This window comes from Gymnoscopelus microlampas (genome assembly GCF_963454915.1).
Source record: "Gymnoscopelus microlampas genome assembly, chromosome: 10".
Classification (NCBI taxonomy): domain Eukaryota; kingdom Metazoa; phylum Chordata; class Actinopteri; order Myctophiformes; family Myctophidae; genus Gymnoscopelus; species Gymnoscopelus microlampas.
The window spans coordinates 25,336,472-25,360,098 of record NC_139947.1 but is presented as its reverse complement, the minus strand read 5'-3'; the positions used below and the strand labels follow the sequence as shown (position 1 = coordinate 25,360,098).

Sequence of the window (23,627 nt, the reverse complement as noted above, 5' to 3'; positions counted from 1 at the left end):
AGCTGCGTTCAAGATACCGTGTAACGATCCCGGTCTAACTAGTGTCGGCGCAATGGGAGCAATTTAAAGTACATCCACCGATGTTTTTGTGCAACGCGTGTTAAGAATTTTAATAACCACAGCTATGTTAAGTAAAAACAACGTGCACAATGACATTTGTGCACATTTCGCCAGAAGATAAAGATCATTGTTGTTGTTACCATGTAAACATCCACATTACTTCCGGTTTAAGACCGTTCCCTGGAAGTGGTGGTGACGCGACATCTTGTGGTCATTATGGAGAAGGTTTTTTAAACTCAAAATGGCCCCTCGCATTTCAACCTCTTTATTGGGATAGTGAGGTGATTGAAAAGGAGGATAAAGAGAATACAGAATGAAAGAATGTTTAGAAAGTAAAAGGAGTAAAATCAGTATGTTTACTCAACCTCAAATGGTGCCTGCACCTCACAAATTATAATCCAGGATGAAAAAATTACCCACAGCAGGTCCCACATCCTCCAATAGGGACAGTTTATACACATTGCTGATCTGGCACACCCTAGTCTAAATATGACATGTTTGTAATGTTTAAAAGTGAGAGAGGAGAGGCTACCACTGTTTATAATAGTTCTCAACAGATCCACAGACAGCAAATCTTTTCCCATTTCAGGAATGACAATAATCCAGCAGGAGAAGAATTTGACTTTTAGGTGGCAAATGATATTTATCTACAAAGGATTGACTAGTGTTCATTCTGGCTCCCTCTTCTGGGACACCGAAAAAAACTTAACATTTTAGTCACAAAATGTTAAAATGTTAACCAGGGTTTGGAAGTGTTTCACTATAAATGCATCACAACGTTTTGCATGCCGATGACCTACGGCATGCAGCTGAGCCCTTTATATAATTTCTTGCCACAATCCAAGTCTGCAACAGTTTGGTTTGGTCAATTCCTGAGAGATTCAAGCAGTGACTGGCAGAGATGATTAACATTTGGGTCATGCCTGGCAGGAGGAAGACCAGACAAGCGGATCCATTCTGGAAGACGGGCAGAACGGCTCAGGAGACTGGCGACATTGGCAGGGCTGCTCTGGAGGGGGATCTGGGGTCGGCAACATAGGCAGGCAGCTCTGGAGGAGGATCCAGGATGTAATGTAGCCTTCTTTCCTCTTGAAAAGGTGTTGGCTCTGCTGGGTTCATGTTATGGCCAGTTTGTACCGTCACTGTGTGAGTGGTAAATGGAACATAAATGCAGGCAACGCTACAGTAGTTCAACAAGAAATTTATTGGAAAACAAACGACACAGAGGGCAAAACTGGAACATGGACCACACAGACAACGATTCCTGAGGAGCACGCGATAAACCAATATTCCAAAAACAGGCAGAAGGCCAAAACACCCAGAAGTAGGTAGAGCAGAATCTGAGTACAGCATATTTTGTACTCATAAAACATTAACACTAGAATGGTAGGGAGACAATACATTGATGCGTTATTATGGATTCCACCAATGTTAAGGCCTTTGCAGACAGGGTGCGATTTTTCGCACGGAAAAAACGGACAATATAATTTTTTTAATGAACACATGGTTCTCAATGACCTCATGCACACAGGCTCCGAATTTACCGTGCAGCGATGCGATGCGTTTTTTTTCCAATCGAACCCAGTTCGATTTGTGCGTCTTTTCGCATGCGGTAAAAACTGATCGACTAATCACACCCTGTCTGCAAAGGCCTTTATAGGATAGACCCGCCAGGCATACTTTTACTGAGTTGAGGTTTAGGCATAGTTTTTTACTGAGGTTAGGGTTAAGTTAAGGCATAGTTTTACTGAGGTTAGGGTTTAGGTTAGGTTTAGGCATAGTTTTACTGAGGTTAGGGTTTAGGTTAAGTTTAGGCATAGTTTTACTGAGGTTAGGGTTTAGGTTAAGTTTAGGCATAGTTTTACTGAGGTTAGGGTTTAGGTTAAGTTTAGGCATAGTTTTACTGAGGTTAGGGTTTAGGTTAGGTTTAGGCATAGTTGAAAATACTAGGAAGGAAGAATGTCATTTACAGCAACCACTGGCCAATCACAGCGGGTCTCCCTAGAAAGGCGGTGGGATCCATAAGCACCCTTGATACTATGAACTTAACATAGAACTTAACAACAAAGCCGAGATTTTATCATGGACATGACTTTTTTATAGAGGCAAGCTGACGAGGGATATTACAACATCTGAGTAGATACTGTAGGCAGGGAGCTGCAGGGCTAATGAGGGAGTGGAGAAAGGTGTGTAGGTAGCACTGAAGTGAGTAGAATGGACTCTGTTCCAAGTAAGTCTCCATCTTGCCCTGTCCAAGCTTCTCCATCTTCACTTGAATGTTTGACGGTCGTGCCAAGTCTCTTATTCCTGCTCCAAGAACGTAAGCAAGGACTGAGGATTAGGAGGCATCCAAGGAGCTATGAGCATCCTTCAAGGCAGACTTTCCAAGCTAAACACCATGATGTTAATGACTCCGCCCATACAGCTGACAATGTTACGGGTGTGTGCGTGCATGTGTGCACGCGTGTCAGTGTCGTGGGGGATGCTGATTGTAGGCAGCGGGGCAAATTAAACTGTGGCATAACTAAAGACTTCTTTCACTGCCGAGCAGATGAGCATATTTTTTTTATGTGGTGTTGGGGTCAGCTGTTGTGTTATCAGAAATGAACGTCGCCAACATGGCGCTTCTGAGGATTTTACGTCCAACTTTACTAAACGTGTCCCACTTCCTCTCTCCTCGTCATGCTTCCTCCATGCATCCTCGGTGCGAGGGACAAGACGCAAGTAAAGGTCCATGTGAGGGAAACAAGGATTTAATTTAGAGTCCTGGACTCAGACAGCGAGTGGTCGGAAGGGTTAGACAAACCATGACATATCTTGTAATTTAGGTCTTATATGTGAAATAGGGAGAAAACAAAAACAACTGACAAACTGATCGCTAATATGCAACCTAAATGTTGTTTTGTAAATATATAGTAAAAAAGAAAAGGTTTGACAAATCTCTCCCGACTACCAAATTTTTCCTGAATCATGTGGTTGAAAGAGGAAAATCTACAAAGACGTGATCCATCATCAAAAATAAGTGTCAATTTTAAAGGAAATAATTGCTGTATTATATAATACTTTGACAATAGATAATTAAGACTTAACAGGCTGAGTGTTCCAAGGAGGGTTTTTACAGTTACAACTTTACTAAAAAACAGCCTCCCCACGTCAGACACGCTTCCTACTTTTGAGGACAGAATGAGACGAGGTATTCCTCCCAGGCAGACTCTTGTTTTTTCATTTTAAAGGCACCTAAAAAAACACAAGAAGATATAGAATGAGACATGATTTGTGTGCGTGGGGAACTCATTTGAAACAAGCTCAGTGCTTTTATGAGTCTTCCAGTTTAGTAGACCTCGTATTGTGAATTTGTACTTCCATGTACTGTTGTTGTTCTCATGTCTTACTAAATAAAGTACATCAATCAAACACCAAGTATGTTGGTCATACAAAGGTTATACTGCCATCTAGAGGTGAAAATGTGAAACATCCCCTAAAAAAACTTTAAGGCTACTTACCATGTTTCTTCATTCCATCAAACTTTTTCAGTTTGTCATGTTTTGCGTGTCCATTCTGGGCCAGCCTCACAGACAGTGACGCACCTCTCCTGAAAAGACCAACCCCAAAACCATTGTATACTGTACAGTAAAGTATGCAAATAACTGCCTGTATTGTATGTAAGAGATCTGGGCGCAAGTCAGTTATCAACTTGTGCCCCATATATTTCTTCGAATGATGAATTGCGAAAATAGCAATGTGATGTGAGCTTACAGATGTGACTTTCACTAATGAAAAAAAAAAGTGAATTCACATTTTTCATTTGTTAAATGTTTTAACGATGTTGCCTAAAAAGCACAATTATAACTCCATATTTGAAAAATGATACAGTAGAAAATAATTCATTCAGTGTAAGTACTGTCACCCAGGTGACATGAATTACAAACCAGACTAAGTTCATTGTACAATATGGGGTTTATCATTTAGCTGTGACCAACTTCTACTTGTCTGTAAGCAATGCAGAATGTGCCATACTGTATTTGCTCTTGTGTTTGTGTGTGTTGAGCGTAGGTGGTCGGTTGTTTTTTTGGTTATTTATTAGGGCTGGAAGATTTTTTTGTTCAATCTATTGTTAATTGAATTTTGACCTTCAGGCAGTACCACCAGCTCCATTTGGAACGAAGGTAGGTACAGTATCAATCTAGCCATGATCAGGTTGATTTTAGAGGGGAAAACAAATCAGTACTTCTTCCTTTGAGCTTTTTTCTCCCTCTGCCTAACTAATTGTGTGGTTATACACCTCACTTGCTTTTGCATGTTAAGAAAACAATCAGCACAACTATTGTGATGGTTATTCACTGTGCATGCAGAGCATGCATGCAAGACCAGTAACCAAGAAGTCATTAAATTAATTGACTGACTAAATTGTCTTAATCATCAGATGGATTAGACTGAATATTGCACATGCAAACATTGCAATGTTGATGCTGAAACAATAACCCTCACAAATGTTATATTTGCAGTGACAGCAGGCACAATAAAATGCAATGTATCTCGTTGCCAAATCTGCAGGTGATATCAAGATCCATCACACATTAATCACCAATTAATCAAAATTGAATATGTTTCAGACTAAAAGTACCTCATGGTTCCTAACTTTCCCTTCTCCAAGAACAACTCAGCCATCACACTGGTCCCCTGTGGGTAAAGCCTGGCATAGAGGATCCTGTTGTCCACCATGGCTCTAAACCAGTCCACCGCCTCTTCTGACCAGTCCATCCCATCCACCGGAGTCACCTGGGGGGAATACAGATGCAAACTACTCCACTGCTAATTTGTTTCCTTTATCACCCAGCTAATCGTATAAAAGGCCTGGCTAAATACCCTGGCTAAACTTTCAGAGTAGGGGACAACATACTAACCACTTTCAACCTGGCTTGTCATTATTATAGGACATATTTCAAACAATTCGAAACATATTTTCAAAAGTAGGAGATCTGCAAGCTCAACTTGTCACATTTTGAGCTTGTACTGTAGATTGGCTATTTTTGCTATTTGGCATATATAGGGCCAATAGCAGCGGAAGCAGATTTTTATTGGGGGAGCTTGACTATTGGGGGTGCAGACCTGTGGATATAACCTACCAATATACGCACGCACCAATAACCAAATGCAATTGCGCGTGAGCACAGCCAGAGAAATATATAATTTGATAAGCTACAGTAGGAACGTCAATTGCGCAGATTAATTAATGTTCAGTGACAGTTCATCAATATGCGCTGGTAACAAACTATATTGCAGGGCAGCTATAGTTACATCATAGTAGCATAGACCTACAGTACATGTGTTATGTAGGCTGTATGCAAGGAATACATTTTGTGACACCTGCATGCTGCAATGTCTGTACTGCAGTAGGTCTGTCACTTTTTCTAAGAGTAGCGAAGTAGCTTATCAGACTATGGCCTTCATAGGAGGTGCTAAAGCATCCACAAGCACCCCCCCCCCCCCCCCCAAGTGCTGCCTTTACAGAGCTTAAGTGGTTCCATGCTTTGCATATACAGTGCTTTAGATAGTCCAATTCTTTCTAATTTCCTAAGAGATATTATGCAACCACTCACATTGGCCAGTGAGACCTGTACAGCCTGAAGTGGGAAGACAAGCATTTCAGGAGACAGCTCTGTGATGTTCCTCAGAGAAAGACAGCAAGTGTCTCCGTAATCCAGCCGCTTCACCTCTACCTCAATGTCTGTCCTGGTGTCGATGACGTCGTTGTTGTACGTGGTTCTCTCTTAAGTATGAGTGAGAGAACACGATTAGTCAAGCAGATCAAGTTGAAATTAAAACCTGGCTGTATTGATGCAGGCACCTAGATCAACTTTACTACTATACTATTCTTGTGTAGCAAGGCGATCAAAAATCTGCACCTACTGATAGTCTAGTCTAAAGTCTAAATTCAATATAGGGGAAAAAAATGTGTGGAAAGAATTTGGAGATTTAAAAAATAACTGCATTGCAGAACCAAACAAAGACTTTAAGGCAGTCATTCATATTGGCACGGTGATATGATTAGTTTTCAAAGCAGTAGGTGAAGGTTTGCTAGCAGCCGTTTTCTCCACTGTTCTAGCCCATATATTGAATTTAGATTTCCCCAAACGTATCAGTAAGGGAGATATGTGATCGTCTACCATCTAGGAGCGAGCATTTACAAAATGAGAATTGGACCCACCTCCACTCATTCCACATATCTTGGTGACATATGCCCTGCACCATCGTGTCTGCTTAGGGAACCAACCCATGACAAGAGTTCCAATCTCTGGAATGTAATTTTGCTCCGCAAATGAACTACTGGCTTTCCAGGAACTGCAAAAAATGTTTACATGCACAGTCAATTGGAACAAACCTTATTTTGGGTAGAGAGTAAAGGTATAATTATTAATGCTTTAGAAATGAATGAATGAATGCGTTTCCAATGACTCACTCTGAGATGTGGGGCTGCAGCTGCATGATGGTATCTCTATCTGCATGCTGGACATAGAAGGTTCCTGGGCTGACAATATGAGAAACCACAACCTCCAGCTCTTCAAACTTTTTGATCGGGAGCTCTGGAATGCGAACATGGTCGACGCTTGTGATGACAGGGCTCTTCTGAGTTTGGGCTGGCTTGAGGCTTACAGCGGACGTTTCGCTTTGGTTGGTTTCTCCAGTATCCCTTTCCGACATGCTGGCTTCGGATGAGTCCCTTGGCTCCTCTGTGAAGATGTCTCCAACATCCCACAACTCCGTCTTTGTCGCATTCACGTAGGTGTAGATCACTGAGCCACTGGACTTTATCTGCTTCAATTGGAAAACAGGGGCCATTTCTGCAAGCATCTTCCTCTTTAGGGCCAGCACGTCAACACAGTTGAGCTTTTCTGCCACATCATGTCTGGTCTGTTGATCATTGTTGCTCTTCCACTCTATAAAAGTGAGCTTCATCGCACCCTTGTTTCTGGAACTTGTTTTCAAGAAGTGCAACAGCTGAGATGAGGTTTGTTTTTCGTGTTGCACGTGGCCAACCCTTCCCAGCAATATTTGCCTGGGGTTTGGGTTCATGATCTTTGGATGTGAAGGTGCAACTGGTGCTACAGACACTATGTTATCCTTTTGGCTTTTAATTGTGGTTGGTGGCTTAACCGCTGCTTTGGGTTTCTGTTCAATATTACCTTCTTTTTCTTTGCGACAGGATGAGATAACCGCCTCTTCATTGACAGCGTCACCCTGGCCAGATGAAATGCTGGAGATCACAGGTGGGGAGTTGTGCGACTGTTTTGGTGGTGGTGGTGGTTGTTGTGGTGGTGGTGACTGCACCTGCACAGCTTTGGTCATGGGGATAGCAGCCGTAAGGGCATTCTGCAACACAGGCTCAAACCTCAGCACATCTGATGTAATCAGCTCTGCACCATTTTCAGCAGAGGGGTTAGCAGTATGCAGTTCTTCTGTAAATTAGGGTATAGAGGTGGAGAGAGAGAGAGTGCATTGATGAATATACTCAACACTTGTGTTACAGTAGATTTATGGCACTAGTTCTGAAAGTGGGGTCCGGGGGTCCCCAGCAAAATTAGTTAATGTAGCAAAATCAGTTTAACCGCTATTTATTGGATATTTGAAAATAGCCAATCAAGCAGCTCACAATGCAATACATTGTGAGATGGCATCATTTTAAAATATTTTTTAAAGGCTCAAAATATTTTCAGATGGGAGTCCATGGCTAAAAACATTAATTTGGGATTTTGGGGGTCCTTCGCATGAAAAGGTTAGAGAACTACTGACTTAATGTACATTTGTGCTATGTTCTGAGGTATGAGTGTATTGCAACACACACCAGCTGATTTTAATAACTTACATACCACTGCTTTGTTCAGTGGCAAAGAACAGCTGATTGCAACCACATAGCAGCTGATAATCATTACACCAAAGCCGTTGTCAGGTCAGCATTCTACTGTAGCGTTGTACTTACCATGCGTTATGTCTTCAAATAACACCAAGAGCTTGTCAAGTGCTTGGCATTTTGCATCCAATGACTTGACATGGACACAGTGGTTGAGACTTTTGTCTGGAGAATGTGATTGTAGGAAACCTTGGACATCTTCATTGGCCTGAAATGTTTTTTAACAATTTAGGTAATGCACAGGGCCATTCATGTTAAAAATGTCAGATACAATTATACATTTAATGCTTCAACTTCCACATCATGGACCCCCACGTTTAATAGACAAAACCTGCCTGCTATAGCTAGTGGTTATAGATTAGTAAAACATTTAAATTACAACGGTATTCGTTTCTATTTACTTTAGGTCATGAACAAAGAACAGCTAGGCCTGTCCTTACTCCATAGCCAACACCTAGACCTGCAACTAGCATAAACTTCAATCTGGTCATACTTGGACAGTACTATGTATGTACTCAAGTAGTTGACATGATAACGTGTGAAACAGGACATTCTGCAAAATGGGTACTTTTACTTTTGGTACTTTAAGAACATTTTCATACCAATACCTTTTATTTTGAATTCCTGACTTTTACTTGTTACAGTATTTCTACATTGCAGCATTGATACTTTTACTTTTGTACAATTTGGTACTTTTTCAGACACTGCAACGGCAACCTGCTCATACTTCGGAATAGTTACCCGACAACATCGCTTTATTAGCAAAGAAATGCCTATCTCAAGCTCACAACGTGACACCGATACATTCATTGTGTGCTTCTATCTGCTATTTCGCATTTATTGAAGGAAAAAAAAGATGCCAAATATGGAAGTCAATTAAGTTTGAAAGTTGTTCATTTGGATGACGTCTTTGCTGTTTTCAACCTACCTTGTTGGTGTAGTTGCGCAGCTGTTGGTCGAGTGCGTTCCGGGCATTTTCCAACGAGACAAGTTTGAAGATAACCAGACATTTCTGTGCCATGTTGGACAGAATGTGCGGACGGTTTGGGACAAACTGTGGTGCTGCTGGTTGACTCGACATGGTGCCAGAGAGAGGACTTCTCTTCGCGGACCCTGATGTGAAGAGGAAAAGAAAACTACCACGCAGGTTCTTCAACGTCTTCTCCCTTGGTTTTGGTTTTAGTGGGTGTGCGCGCGGAAAAGGGGTTCCTGTCTCTTCATTTTAAATCCTACACCACTTCCGCGAAGACCCGCTGTGATTGGCAGTTGTTCCTTTGTGGCCTATGCTCCCCCCACTTTATTATTGTTTATTATTATATAAATCATTATGCATTATGCTAAAACAGGCGTCCAAAAAAAACATTTTGTTTGTGTCACATTATGCTGGTTAATCATTTTGGCAAAAATACTGAAGAGACTGAAGTTTTCTTTCTTGATTGAAACATAATATGAAACATAATATTCAAGGTTTAAGATCCTAATTCCATTAGGACCCCAATGGAAACAAGCCATCAGCTTTCCTGGGTTTAAAATCCTCTTAGCAGACCTTGTATTGAACTACTTTCCTGTACTTTTTTTGTCGCAAACTGCTAAGTATTCAATCAATCAATCAAGAATCAATCAATGGTCAAGTACATTGCCATGGGTTTTTAGTAGCTAGGTCATTCTATACTTAATGACTTGGTAAAAATAAAAGTGTGCTTAATGTCCTTCACACATATAGCAAAATAGGAGGTCAAACTAATTTCTGGACTTTAAAACATTGCACATTCTTGGCTAACAGGCCATTACATCAGTTGTTGTTGTTGTATATTAAAATACATTGTATAAATCTGTGCCACCAACGGTTAATAAAGTATCAAATCAATCAATTCATACATACACACACACAGTATATTATAAACAATTATTTATATGTTTGAATGTTTACTTTGCAACAAAATTTTCGACATGGACATTACCGAAAATGACAGAACAACACTCAGTACAAAGAATGTTACATTTACTGCAAGCTTAATTTCTAAACGTCACTGATAGTAAACATTGCCATTTTGAAAAACTAGAGCTAAATACAACCTTTAACTGGAGTGAATAGTTTTCACTAAAGTTATTTACTCTTTGACCTAGGACCAGAGATGCGGGCATGGCTACACGACACCGAGTTGGACCTCTGACATTACACGAAAGAAGAAGAAGACTAAAGTTATGAAAATATTCTTGGCACATTTCATCACTGTAAAAGTAAAGTAAACAAAAAAAAAAAACACAAACAAAGAGTGTCTTAGTTCAAGTAACCGCTTAACATGGCTTAAATTGATTCCCTTATTAGTGAATAACATAAAAACAACTTGTTTTCCATCAACAAGAAAGCACATTTTTGAAAGTCAATTTGAAAAACAGTGCAACTTTGCTTTATAACGTTCACTGGCACTTGCTGTATATTGTTAAGTTCACAATATACAAATCCAACAGAGGCACAGTTGGATTTGTTGATCAACTGTATGCTTTATAATATAAAGCAATTAAGCAGTTAATCAACAAATCCAACTGTGCCTCATAATAAAAAGGAATGTTAGTCTTCATTTCCCAGCAGTTTGTCCAGAATCCACTCACACATATACAGGCAACGAGGGACATGGAAGAACCCTAAAGAGTTAACAAGAGAATAACAGTTAATAATAATTCTATAGTTACGTGAAAACAAAGTGCTTATGGGTGTTTCAAAGAAACACCCATAAGCATGATTTATTGCTTGATTTATATTTCTACCATTTATAATTCAACATTCCACTCATTCAAAAGGTATGGTCTTGACCTGCTCTATATGTAAAGTATCATGAGATAACTTTTGTTGTGATTTATCTATCACTATATAAATAAATTGAATTGAATGTCTACCACATCTTACCTTTGAAAGGGCCTCCTTTAAAATCAAGCGCCACTTTCCCTTCTTGCGTCAGATAGCCAAACCACTCACCATTGACCGTGTCAGGAAACTGTGCATGATCAGATAAATACAGTATTAGACATATTGTGGCTACATATTTCAACATAGGGTAAAACCACATTAGAAGAAACAACTGGCCTTATTAATTCTAATCACTAATGCAAACTCAGTGCTGTCCATAATGTCCTCAGGCGGTGCTGCAAGTGACTTACATGGCTAAAAGTGTAGTTGTAAACTTGAGAGAATGTCTCCAGCAGAGCTGAGTTCTGGGTTTTGCTGTAAGCCATCAGAAAGGCAACAAGAGCTTCACAGTGGGGCCACCATAGCTTCATATTCCACTCCAACTAATAACAAACAACAATACGGACAAAATGTTCACTGAAAAGGTTTTTTTTTTGCCTAAAATAGACACAAAGATCACCTGTGTAGATAATTCGATGATAGTACCTGTGTGGGGCAGTAACCATCTGCATCCAGGAAGTAGAAGAGGCCACCATGCTCCTGATCCCAACCAGCCTGATAAGGCAGCTCTATGAATTTGCTGATTGCCGTCTGCTGGAGTTCCTTGTCATCGTGATCTGCAGAGAACTGAAGCAAGAACCAGCCTGCTTCCAGGGCGTGACCTGAACCATCACAGCACAAAGGACAGGTTACTGGAGAGCTCTATTGTGACCTAATTCTACCAGTGTGTCTGTCTTCATAATTTCTATGTTCACAAGAAAGGTGGCTACACTTTCCCGGACAAAAAGGCATGTTTGAAGTTATGTTGGTGGGATTGTGATTTGGCCACCTGGATTCTGCAGTCGCCCCTGGCAACCAGGCAGCTCTTCTCCCTCCAATGAGACGCTTTCCAAAATAGAGGTCCCTCCTCTCTGATCAGGGTTAAAGAAAGAACAGGCTAAACTATTCCATCCATAGACATATTCATGTTTTCCTTTTATACCATTCCGAAATAGCTCAGGATTATCTTTGAAACTGTATTTAAGTATGGATATGTCAGTCGGGCATTCGACTGCATTTAAATCTGGATGTCGGGCATTAGTCTGCAATCAAGAAAATCAAAAAGTTCTGAACCAGTAATCATATGCAAGTATTTCAAACTTATTAACCACTCGCCATATTTTATACTTTGTCATACTGTGAAAATAGCAGATCTACAAGTTCACAATGCGTCGCATTGCAAAGCGTTGTGAGCTTGTATCTCAGTCCTATAAGGAAATGCCCACAATAGGGATGCCAGGGTCAGTGTTTTTAATGCAACACCAGCGGTCATGTTTCTGTTACCTGCACATGCTGCAGGATCTGCTTGACGCACCAGGTGCCCGTCTCCCTGTACTTTTGAGCCACCTCCTGGCCCCGACCATCAGTCAGCTGTTGCACCAGGCACAGCAGCATCATGGGCACAGCCATGGAATTGGTGGGCGTGTCTCCAGGAAGTTGGGGTCGGCCCAGGCCTGACGGGTCAATTCGAACCCAATGGATCAACTGGTCCATCATCTGCTCAGCCTCCATCTAGCAAGAATGCATACCAGACCATTATAAAATAATTGCCTTTTTGTTTTCCTCCGGCGTGAAACCGGCAGACATGCACAATGCATGGGTAGTGCTATTTGATTTGTAAACAAGGCATACGTGAAACCGCCTCATCACTTCTAACTGATAAATCTCCACTTCTTTATTTGTTATGTTTGGTTGATGTCGCTTTGTTTATTTTAAAACCAACAATATGCCACCACCCCTTCTTTCAGTAACTTTACAGAACTCTCTACTTGTCACTACCTGGGCTATTGTTCCTTTTGGAAATCAATGTCCATATTATAAAAGGTAAACACCATGAGCAAGTATAGTGCCACTGCTGTGCTGCTGCAGGTAGAACAGTTCATGATTAACTAAAGGAGCTTAACAAACAGAATGTACTTTCACATGTTTCCATGCATGTCTGGTTTGGTCAATTGGTTCCTCCAGCCTGGACAAACAAACACTTATGCACCGATCTAAGTGTCAAGATCAAGTGCACCTGATCTAAAAGCATACGTGTCACATTGTGACGTGTTGTGAGCCTGTTGATTAGCTATGTTTGGTGTACAACTAAGTATAACTCACTGTCCTAATGGGTACCCCTTCCTCTCTGTGTCTCCAGGCCAATCCTCAGTCAGGCTTCTTGATGCAATTTGCTGAGTTGTTGAGTGCATTATCAAGGCAAAGGAAAATCTAATTGACTTAAAACCTTAGAACTGCCAGTGCCAGATGTGCTTCTACTAAATGGAGCCAGTGGGCTTGAATGTAATGTACCTCCAGCGCAATGCTAATAGGCCTCTCACATTAAGTAGGTTCCCCATGTAAAGTGCCCAGGACTTTTGTGTGTTATCTTTTTAGTGTACTGTGGCAATGTAATACTCCAGATGTACTGAAGAGTCACATTCACTCATTCACATGATTTTTACCTGCATATCCTTATCTCCAGTGACCCTGCTCAATTCATCCAAGGCCATGATGTAGAAACACTCACTGAAGATTGTCCGCTGGATTTTAACAGCCTTACCGTCCCTTGTTAAACAGAAAGCACACTTCCATGATGCTTCCGTACCACTGCTAGACACACGAGCAAATCTCTGCAGGAAAGCTCCACCTAAAATGCAACAAACAAAACAAACCATTTAGTTATGAATACAGACATGGCCTTTACAGTATATAATCCATTGCATCATCACTACAAACTATAACATACTGATAACTACCAGAATGATGTACACCTGTCAGTATATGAGAGGTTTCAAATACTGAAAGCTCTTCTAGTGTGATGTGTATTTTCCCCCTTAAGAGGTGATGTAAATGCAAACAAAACCAAACCATTCTGAATGACCACAGTAGTCACACTCATGCTAAATTGAAGCTTTTCCCTTTTCTAAGATGCACACATATTTTTATATTCTTTTCATGCAATCCAGAGTAACTGCGATGCACTTCATCACACCTCTCTCCCTCAATTCCTGACATTCTTCACTGTCCTACCCCAATAAATTCAAAAGAGACAAGTTAACAATATTCTAGTTGTGGGTGGGTGTGATTCCAGATGTGTCTTTCATAATCATACTGTACCTTGAGGCATAAAACTTACCTGCCTTAGCAGCCTCAAGAATCTCAGGCTTGCGAAAACGCTCAAAGGTTCTGTACAAGCGACAGTACATCCAAACCTGTAAAAGGGTAAATAATAACAGCCACATTTTATTATTATTACAGATCATGTTGTCACTGACTGCATTGAAGGGACTTACCTGTCTACCCTGTAGCCAGACATACTTCAGTTCATCATAAACCTTTCCATCTCTTCCAATGCAAGTGAAAAACCCTCTGAAATGAGGAGAGAATCAACGTCAGTGCTGGTGAACTGATTAACGCAAACAGGGCACACTACTCATTTGAAGCCATTTTGGCTTCAGCTCCTCTTTTGTAAGGCTATATAAAGGAATACAAGGTATATAGAAAAGAAGGTACGGTCATCTACGTCATTCTCGCTCATGCAATTCCAGCCGGTAGATTTGTCACACCGTGGGAGCCAGACTGCAGCCTTGAGTTTGGTGGAATGCATTGGAGTTAATGAGAGCCCGATGGACCAGCTCATGAACAAAATATATTTCTGAATGACTGAGACCTTTGTAAAGTAATTGCTTCTGGAAAATAAAAGAAGACATATCACACATTGTTTTCTGCTGTGTTGCTTTTCGATGTGTACTTACTCTGTATACGTTTATTGAGCTATCTAAAGAGCACAAAGTACGTAATACTGCAGAGCCAGAAACCAGTGTTGCCATGTCTGCTTATTATAAGCGACTTTGGGATTATCTTTCTGTGAAGTTGCTTGTAAATATTGGTAGTTGCGGGTTGCAGCTTTTTTCTACAGTGTTGTTGATTATTTGGGCTTGCTTCACAATTTTAAAATAATTTTAACCAGTGGTTCTCAATTATAAATTGACACTTTAGTAATGTGCAAAAACCCTGTATACATTTACACTGTATATTGGTTTGTTTACTGTTGACTGAAAAAACAATATTAACCAAATGATCTGGGGACCCTCCAAAAATCTTTTGGGGACCCCACTGGTCCCGACCCACTGGTTGAGAACCACTAAAGGAATATTTGCTGCCTGACACTTAGGAACAGCACATACGGTATGACATAGAAAAACATTTTATTGCAGTAATAAAATCTATCTACATTACAACTTGTATATATGATGTTTTTTGCATAGTATTGTATCTTTGTCTGTCACTAAATGTTTCTATGAATTGAATACCCCAATGGAAACAAGCCATATGGTTTAGTTTCTTGGGTTCAATCCTTTTAGCATTGTATTTGTATTAAACTGTACTTTGTGCTTTTTTTGCAAACTGTTAATAAAATATTCATTTCCTGGCAGACACACTTTTACTGTCCCTTATTATAGGGGACAGTAAAATTATTATATTTGTACGCTGTTTCTTATCCTAATATTAGGAACGAAGATGAGTTAAAATGGAGACACTTGAATCCTAATATTGCTGTATCATGTCTAATCCCACATCAACAGCTTCATTTGTTATGCTCTGATTCTTCTTTTGAATAAGTTGTAAGGAGAAATTGTTATGCAGATCTCTTATGCATTCAATAACAGATCAACTCATTCTCAAGCAGTATACTTTTTTGTTTTACTTCATTCAGCACAGTACACCAGAGTCATGCTGTGTTTGTTGTCTATTGTGTTAGAAATGCAGCTTCCTTCCTTTCCATATTATGCATTGATGAAAAGAAAAACACAGCTTTTCTCTCTTCATAAACAATATGTAATAAATAAAAGCAATATGTTGTACAGTACAGTATTTTTCTCATTGATAGGCTGAACTTTTTCAAAGCTAAGTTGTTGTTGGTATATCCGTTCCTTTGTATACTGCATATATACTAATGCAGCATGTACACTATTTGCTGTTGTTGGGATTTTTAAATATTGAATATTGGGCTATTCATATACTGCATAGGTGTTAAATATTTGCAATTGAACCAGATTTTCAGCTTTCTTTTCTGGGCGTTTGTGCCACTCGTGTGATATGCCTATGATCTATTTTGGGAAACAAAAGCATCATTCTACGGTAGAGAATGATGATGATAACTGGGTATTTTACACATACATTACATACACAATATTAATAGTAGACAAATGTATTAATACAAATACAATTGCATTAACGTTACAAGAAATAGTATCTTATATTGTAGACTTTACCCGTATTTTGTATCGTGAGAATATTTCAGCCAGAAGTCAACTACACTGTCCAGTTCTGCGCGAATCCGCTGTCGATACTCTTCCAGCTTGATCACAGCAGACATTTCTCCTTTTAAAGACATTTTGCAAATGTATAAATTAATTTACTTTTAATGTTTATAACGTTGCTCTTCTGCAATTGAAGTGGAGCACAGATCTTACCTGGCTTCAGTTCAAGTCAAATGATCTTACAACTACAGTCTTGAAAATCGTCATCCGACAACAACGCAGACTTGTCCTGAACAGAGTTATTATTGAACGACCACAGCAATATCAACGTGTTGTCTGAAAAACTTCTGTTGTGATCATATGACCAGTTATACAGGTTGATCATGTGCTAAGGGGTCGAGCCCATTGATCATGTGATCTTCCAAATGTAGCCTACTACAAAATAAAAGTCTTAGCTTTTTCCACCAGACAGCCATGCTTCACGCACGCACGCACGCACGCACACGCACACACACACGCACACACACACACGCACACACACACACACACACAGAGGACCCAAACTATGCAAAGAAAATGTCCCCCCACAGCATAACAGAGCCCATTTGCCCATATCACTTTTTCCCCATTTAATGATCAAATGTGCATTCATCTTTGTAGTGAGGGATTTGAGTACACAACTTGACATTTGTTCTGATTACATAACTATAACATCCCTTTCTATGTAACTGTTCAAGGATTGTTTTTGCTGATACCGTCTGATCACATCCTACATTGACATCCTCAGTCAACTGAAGAGAAGTTGCTCTTCTGTTTTTCCTAGTAAGTATTAATGCACGAGCATCAGTCATCAAAAGTGCACATTTGACCACAATGTTATCTAAACACTAGCCAGGTGAGCAGTCTTTGTGGCTGAAGCTCCTGCACTCTGTGTCCCAACAATGAACCCTCTTTCATAGTCACTTAGATTAGGTCAACTGCTCAGCATCTATATAAATGCCCCAGAGCATAATAGGATGATAATTGCTTAATCAGGCAGTACACCTGTGTGGAAGCATCGCATTCGTTATGTTTCTTCACTCATTTATTCAGGTTTTTCATTTGTAACCATGTATAATATTTAGAAGTACAGTAGGACTCATGCACACAGCACCTAAACAAAGGCACCCTTCTAATTTACTTTCTATAGTGACTCTTTTGTGGACATAGTTCACCATGGTCATTGGTCTCTTTAGAGTGCAGAGCAGGGATTTAGGCCTATGAGGAATGCAAGGAAGTGGTGTGTGTCTGTTGTTGTCAGTGAGTGAGTGAGTGGAGAGATTCATAAATGGACATGCTGATTTGCATGCCCAGGAGAGTAGTTGCAATCATTTCATTTTGTCATTACAGTACTATATTTACTGCCATTTCTTGTTATTGAATTGGTATGTATTGCTATTTCTTTGTTGGAATGTCAAAATCCAATAATTTTACTCTCTTATACAGTATACTTGTATAATGGGTTATAACAATAACACATCTTGATCTTGGTATATGAATGCATAAGGTTAGTTGTGTGCAGTTGTCATATTTTTTAATTAGCCTAGAGTGCTATTAAAAAAAAGATACGAAGTGGGGTAACATTAACATGAAAATAATTGAAAGATTTGGAATATAGAAAATATATGTTTGAATGACCACATACATGGCAGCAGATTAGAGCACAACTCAAACCACACAGAACAAATAAGTGTTGTTTTTTTGTTTTGTTTTTTGTTTGTTTTTTCCATAAACAGTCTTTAATATTTGAGAAATTGTCCCTTTTTGAAAACAAGTATCTATCTACTGCACTGCCACCAAAGTGTGGAATGCCCTGACACCATCCCTTTTAAAAAAATGGATCACTGGCTTCCTTCAAAAAAGGCCTGAGAATCCATCTTTCAGGAGACCAAAAGGGGAGGTAAACTCACATCTCTCCCATAGAACGGTGATGGCATTCACTGCTTACAGTTCTTTTTTTTCCTTTTTCCCTTTTTCTACTTTGTACATATAGTGTTTTATATTTGTTGATGATATTGTATTTTGGTGTTATTTTTATGCTATGTTGAGGAATTGAATACATAGGACCACAATGGAAACAAATCCCCAGGACTTTTTTGTATTATCCTTTTAGCTCAAATGTCTGACTGTACCTCGTGCTGCTTACATTACATCTAATAAAGTATTCAAACAATCAATCAATCAATCACTGCTTTAACCACTTTAACCCTAGCATCCCAATTTTGGGCATGTCTTATAGGCAAAAATATAAAATAAAATAAAAAAGATTGAAAAAGTTTCTAGCCGATCTACAAGCAAACATGTCGCAATGTGACACGTTGTGAGCTTGTAGATCGTCTATTTTCAAAATAATTTAGAAATGTTTTATGATTAACCACTTAGACCCCATATGGGTAACCGGAGTCCCTCAGGGCTCAATACTATAGTGTCTTTTCTGTTTTCTGTTATCGTGGGGAAAGCTTTCGCTGAAAATAGCCGATTAACAAGCTCAAAACTCGACGCGACGTGTTCGGCTATTTTCGGCAAAAGCTTTCCCCACAATACCAATGCTGGGTTGAGGTTAAAGTACCTCTGTGAATATAATCCTTATTCATGCTTTACTCTGGACACAACTATGTGTCCAGAAACACAAATTAAGTGTGGTGGGAGTTGAAAGAACACATTTCACTGAAGTTGGACGTAAGGCCATCTTTTCATCATTGTCATTCCTCAGCACACACTTTGAGTCAGTTTTGACGAGTGCGTCCATCAGTACATGCTCAGGAGTTAGAGGCCTTGCTTTGGAGTGCCGTGTGGATCTTTCTCAGGTTCTGTCGGACTCTGACAAGCTCCGACAAGTGGGCATCATCCCGTGTTTTATCTTCTTCCTGCTTCTCTTTCTGGCAAGACAGTAAACGAAAAAATTAATGATGTACTTAATCAAATAGAGCAGTGGTTATCTAACTTTTTCATGTCAAGGACTCTCATAACTCTGAGAGCGTACCATTACAGATCCATTTGGTTCCATTTGCACTCTTTCAGAGTTACAGACCTGTAAGGGTCCATTTAAAACCCATTAAGGAACCCTGAGGGTCCCTGGACCCCACTTTGAGAACTGAATTAGAGAGATACTGTGTAGATAGACCTTTATTAATCCAGAGGGAAATTCAGTTGTCATAGCAGCATGGATTAAACAATGATACAGGTAAGGGTAGAGAACTAGTACAGAATAAGTAGTAACACTAGTAACAAAAAAGGGAAACAATATAATACAAAAGACAGTGTAAAGATGACTTAAAATCCGACCTGAACTTCTGGTTCTGACAGGTGTGCATAGTGTATACAGTAGGCCACCAGTAGGTGGAAACAGAGGCATGGGTAACATGTGCATCCTATCACCAATAATAACGGCCTATGAATAGACTTCCTGGGGTCATTTTAACGTCTACTCTGGCTTTTGTGTGTTTTGTGTGAGTTTTTAAGTTGCTTGGTTCAATATTTAGATACTTGATATTCATTTTATCAGACTTCCTAATTCTATATAAATACATACACATACACATACACATACACATACACATACACATACACATACACATACACATACACATACACATACACATACACATACACATACACATACACACACGTGTATACATGTCAGACAGTTACCAGAACTTGGGATGTGTGTTTTCAATGAGTCTAATATGGTTAAAATGGAGTTTGAAGTTTGTGGTCGTGGACCCATCTTTAACATTTCCTATAAAACTTGTTTTTATAATTTTTTCAAAAGAATTTCCGAAACAAAGACATTGTGAAAATAGCAGGGGTTGGGTAACGAATGATCACTGGAAAGTTCTTCATCATTCAACCCTTAGTGGTCAGTGAGAGCAGGATGGAGGAAGACTACTGTTGTGGGCCTGGTCTTCATCAAGGCCCTGCCACCCAAGCTGCTCCAGCAGCAACCGCAAGTGACTGTGCACTCTGACATCTCAGGGTGATCACTGGACATTGCCTTACATGTGATACTGGATTCAGTTAAGCTCATGTCTCACCTCAAGCTGCTGCTGCTGGCGTCTGAGCAGCACCTGCCCCAGAACACCCCGGGTCTGCTGCTCCTCTTCCCTGTGGTTCTTCTCCCTCTTCTTCTTCTCCAGAACCTGGTGCAGCTCTGACCTGCTGCTCAGGCCCAGGCCCCTAGGCCTAAAGGAGGACAGACACAGAGAGATGGCATTAGACAGATACAGATAAGTAGCATTAGACAGATATAGATAGGTGGCATTAGACAGATGCAGATAGGTGCCATTAGGGCTCCTTTATCTGACACGTTGGTCGTGCAACAAATGGCTATTTATATTTTAGCCCAGAACCTTCCATAATCTGAAACTTTCCAGAACCTGTGAAGTTCTGTAATGTTATTTTTTTAATGTTTCCGTTATAACCACCCCTGATGGGAGAAAGACGTCATAAACAAAATGTCAATATACAAGCAATGCGAATGAATATCAAAAGAGAAGATTTTGTGATTTACATTGTTTGAATACGTAATATATGTATCATGTAACTAGTAACTATTTTATGGCAAGTACTATTATGTACTTGACTGACCATTAGTTTCCATTGTATGTTTTGTAATGGGATCATGTTGTCACAGAAGGCTGCATGACAGTATCAGTGGGGATAACTGATACTGTAGCATGATTAGGGGAGGCCAGATCCCAGATAACAGCTGAAAGAACCCAGGAAGCCATTTTAGATCCTAACAGGAAATGAGTGAGAGTCCCCTGAGGTTACCATGGAGAGTTAACTCACTAGTAGGCTACTACGCTAAAATCCTCAGTGTTAATTTAACACTGAGGGTGTTAATACAATTCACAAACCTAGATAAAAGAGTCTTTGACTGGTGCATAGGCAAAATGTACAGTGAACACCAACAATAACAAATATAATACAAGAAGTCTTCAAGAGGCCTAGCATTATGACTAGACTAGGCACTTGGCTAGTCCAGCCACAGTGTCTAACTTGTTGTACAACCGTGCATGGCACTAATAGAAAATATCCAGACAGGACTCAGTTAAGGAAAGTTGGGTGAAATAGGCTCTGTGCAAAACTGTAGTCCCAGTTTTCAGAAGGTAAGGTTTCAGATAGCTTTGTTTGATTGGCTCAGCAGATATGAACTGGAAACATAGTGAGAGTATTTCACAGGGAGTTCCCTTTTTATTGTTTTAATCCGAATAAAAACAAATAATTAATATTGTTAAAACATGTGAAGGTGTCATGTATTAATTCAAGTTCAAACCTGCTGCTGAGCCAATCAAAAGAAGCTATGGGGGAAGTAACTGGAACAGGAAACAGGTATGCTACCTTCTGAAAACTGGGAATACATTTAGTTAACACAGAGCCGATAGGAAGAGTAGGCAGTTTTACATTGAAACCAAACACACCACCAGTCGATTTCATTAATTAGGAAGTGATCAGTGAAATCAGGTGTTTGGTTGCAATGTAAACCTGCAAACCCTTGGCCCCTACAAAGCACATGACTGGACGCCATCCAGCTGTAGGGGTTTGAACCAAGCGATAAAGTAATTCTATTACTTCCGACTTCCAGCTCCAAATTAATTAGGTGGCAAGGGGTCATCTGCAGACACATGATACGTGGAGGGTGTGATTTAAAGGCACCACAAACATACCACCTCTATCTGTTAAAAGTTGCAAATGAGGTAGTAGCCTCGCATGGTTTGCCAGGCTGCTACGGTGACTGAGAGAGCCATGTTTCATTTTGCGTATTCACAGAATCCAGTGCTCTCACAGACAGTTATAGATCAGATCAGAATTTTTGTAAACAAACATGTAGAGCGGTATTTCTGGGTAGAATGTCTATGGCTATCTACACAATATAAAATAAAATGTTCAGAACAAGCTATGTCTTCTAGTTTGTCAACCTGTGGATATTTAGAACAACATTTTTTATTTCTAATAGTCAACAGCAATATCACAATTGTCCTGTTCTTCCAGAAATAAGGTTAAAGAATAATACTGATCCAATGCGATGCTACCGGCGTTATCTAACTAGAAATACATTTTTGGTTGTGGTGATGTCATGATGATTCTGTCTATAGAACTGTGTTAACTTGATGACATCATTGTGTAAAGTGATGATGGCATATGCAAAACAGGCCCTGTCACCTGTACAACGACAGCACAACCACATCTCCAATACTGTTAGAACTGGTAGATTTCTTTAATGTTTTGAATAGGGTTTAAGTGGTTAAATAAAACAAATTCCAGTTTATGTGTGTATTACAATTGACTTGTTTGCTTGTCCATCAAATATTGGTGGTCTAGGACTCTCTAAAATCGGGATTGAAATCGGACCCAAACATATGGCATCAGTCAGGCTCTAAATAACAATGTAAAGAGGCAGGAATGGACAAGCTCCTCTTTCCAACCTAATAATCCTCATCCACCCCAGGCTGGACACCTCAACTGCCTGGAAACTGGCACCTTACTGAACAGAATGGAGTGTTACTCTAGATGTCGAGGGTTGTTTAAAATCTGGATGCTGATAGTCTAAGAACACATTCTACAGTGACAATATAATACTCAGGGCTAAATCATATTTTACCTTATTTTCATATTGCCAGCGTTTGTTCAACTCATACATTGTGTAACTGATCCCATCCAACTCGCTGCTAGTATCGGTTGCTAGCTTACTTGGGTCAAATTCAGGTCATCGATGCATTAGGTGAGCAATATGGGATAGTATACAACTTAAGCTTTAGCCTGAGATCCCTGATCATCTAGATCAGTGATTCTCAACCTTTTAAATTTTAAGGGCCCCTAGTTTGATATGCATTAGTCTGCGGACCCCCATTTGAAACAATTGTTTGTTTTTTTAATCTCTGGGGCCCTACACTGTAAAATCCTCAGTGCTAATTCAGCTGTAAATAGAACCAAATGGACCCATAAGGGTCCATTTGGTTCCATTTGATAACGATGGAACGATAACCCACTGCTTTACACCTGTAAGACTATGATGTGACAAATAAAACCGATTCTCATTCTTGTACACTCTCAGAGTTACAGACCCGTAAGGGTCCATCTGACCCCCTGGTGGTTCCCAGGCCCAACATTTAGAACCAGTGGTCTTCGGCGACGTGTTGTGAGCTTGTAGCTATTTTCACTATAATCTTTGATTTTTTGGGGGGAAATGTTCAAAGTTTCAATACAGCAATGCACTGACATTAAAAATTGTAATTTGTACTTTTGAATACTAAAGTATTTACTTGAGTACTGTATATATACTTTGTCCACCACTGCCTGGGACATGCTACCATACAGTGATTTTAAGCTTTTGTTATGCTATCCGGACCAGCAAGTGGTGGGCTCAGGTCAGTTATTGTTGTTGCAAATATCACTTTACGCGCTGCACGCTCCTGGTGCCCTA

At 39.9% G+C, this 23,627-nt stretch overlaps 2 protein-coding genes across 3 annotated transcripts; both read right to left on the bottom strand.

Annotated features, from left to right (window-relative positions):
- Positions 1-2,998: 2,998 nt before the first annotated feature.
- LOC311053116 (uncharacterized protein) lies at positions 2,999-5,712 on the bottom strand. Its single transcript, XM_084068517.1, has 4 exons — positions 5,661-5,712; positions 4,685-4,839; positions 3,564-3,652; positions 2,999-3,297 (listed from the first exon to the last, which is right to left on the bottom strand). Exons 1-4 carry the CDS (start codon positions 5,703-5,705, stop codon positions 3,227-3,229), a joined length of 360 nt encoding a protein of 119 aa, XP_083924643.1. The 5' UTR covers positions 5,706-5,712; the 3' UTR covers positions 2,999-3,226.
- Positions 5,713-10,214: 4,502 nt separating this feature from the next.
- renbp (renin binding protein) lies at positions 10,215-16,507 on the bottom strand. 2 transcript variants are annotated; one of them, XM_084068308.1, is made up of 11 exons: positions 16,376-16,507; positions 16,175-16,283; positions 14,192-14,267; positions 14,035-14,110; positions 13,361-13,545; positions 12,201-12,428; positions 11,707-11,788; positions 11,364-11,539; positions 11,129-11,260; positions 10,878-10,965; positions 10,218-10,615 (listed from the first exon to the last, which is right to left on the bottom strand). In XM_084068308.1, exons 2-11 carry the CDS (start codon positions 16,276-16,278, stop codon positions 10,542-10,544), a joined length of 1,221 nt encoding a protein of 406 aa, XP_083924434.1. In that variant the 5' UTR covers positions 16,279-16,283; positions 16,376-16,507; the 3' UTR covers positions 10,218-10,541. The 2 variants fall into 2 exon arrangements, with proteins under 2 accessions (XP_083924433.1, XP_083924434.1); XM_084068307.1 differs by having other exon boundaries at positions 10,215-10,615; positions 14,035-14,267.
- Between the last annotated feature and the right edge of the window lie 7,120 nt (positions 16,508-23,627).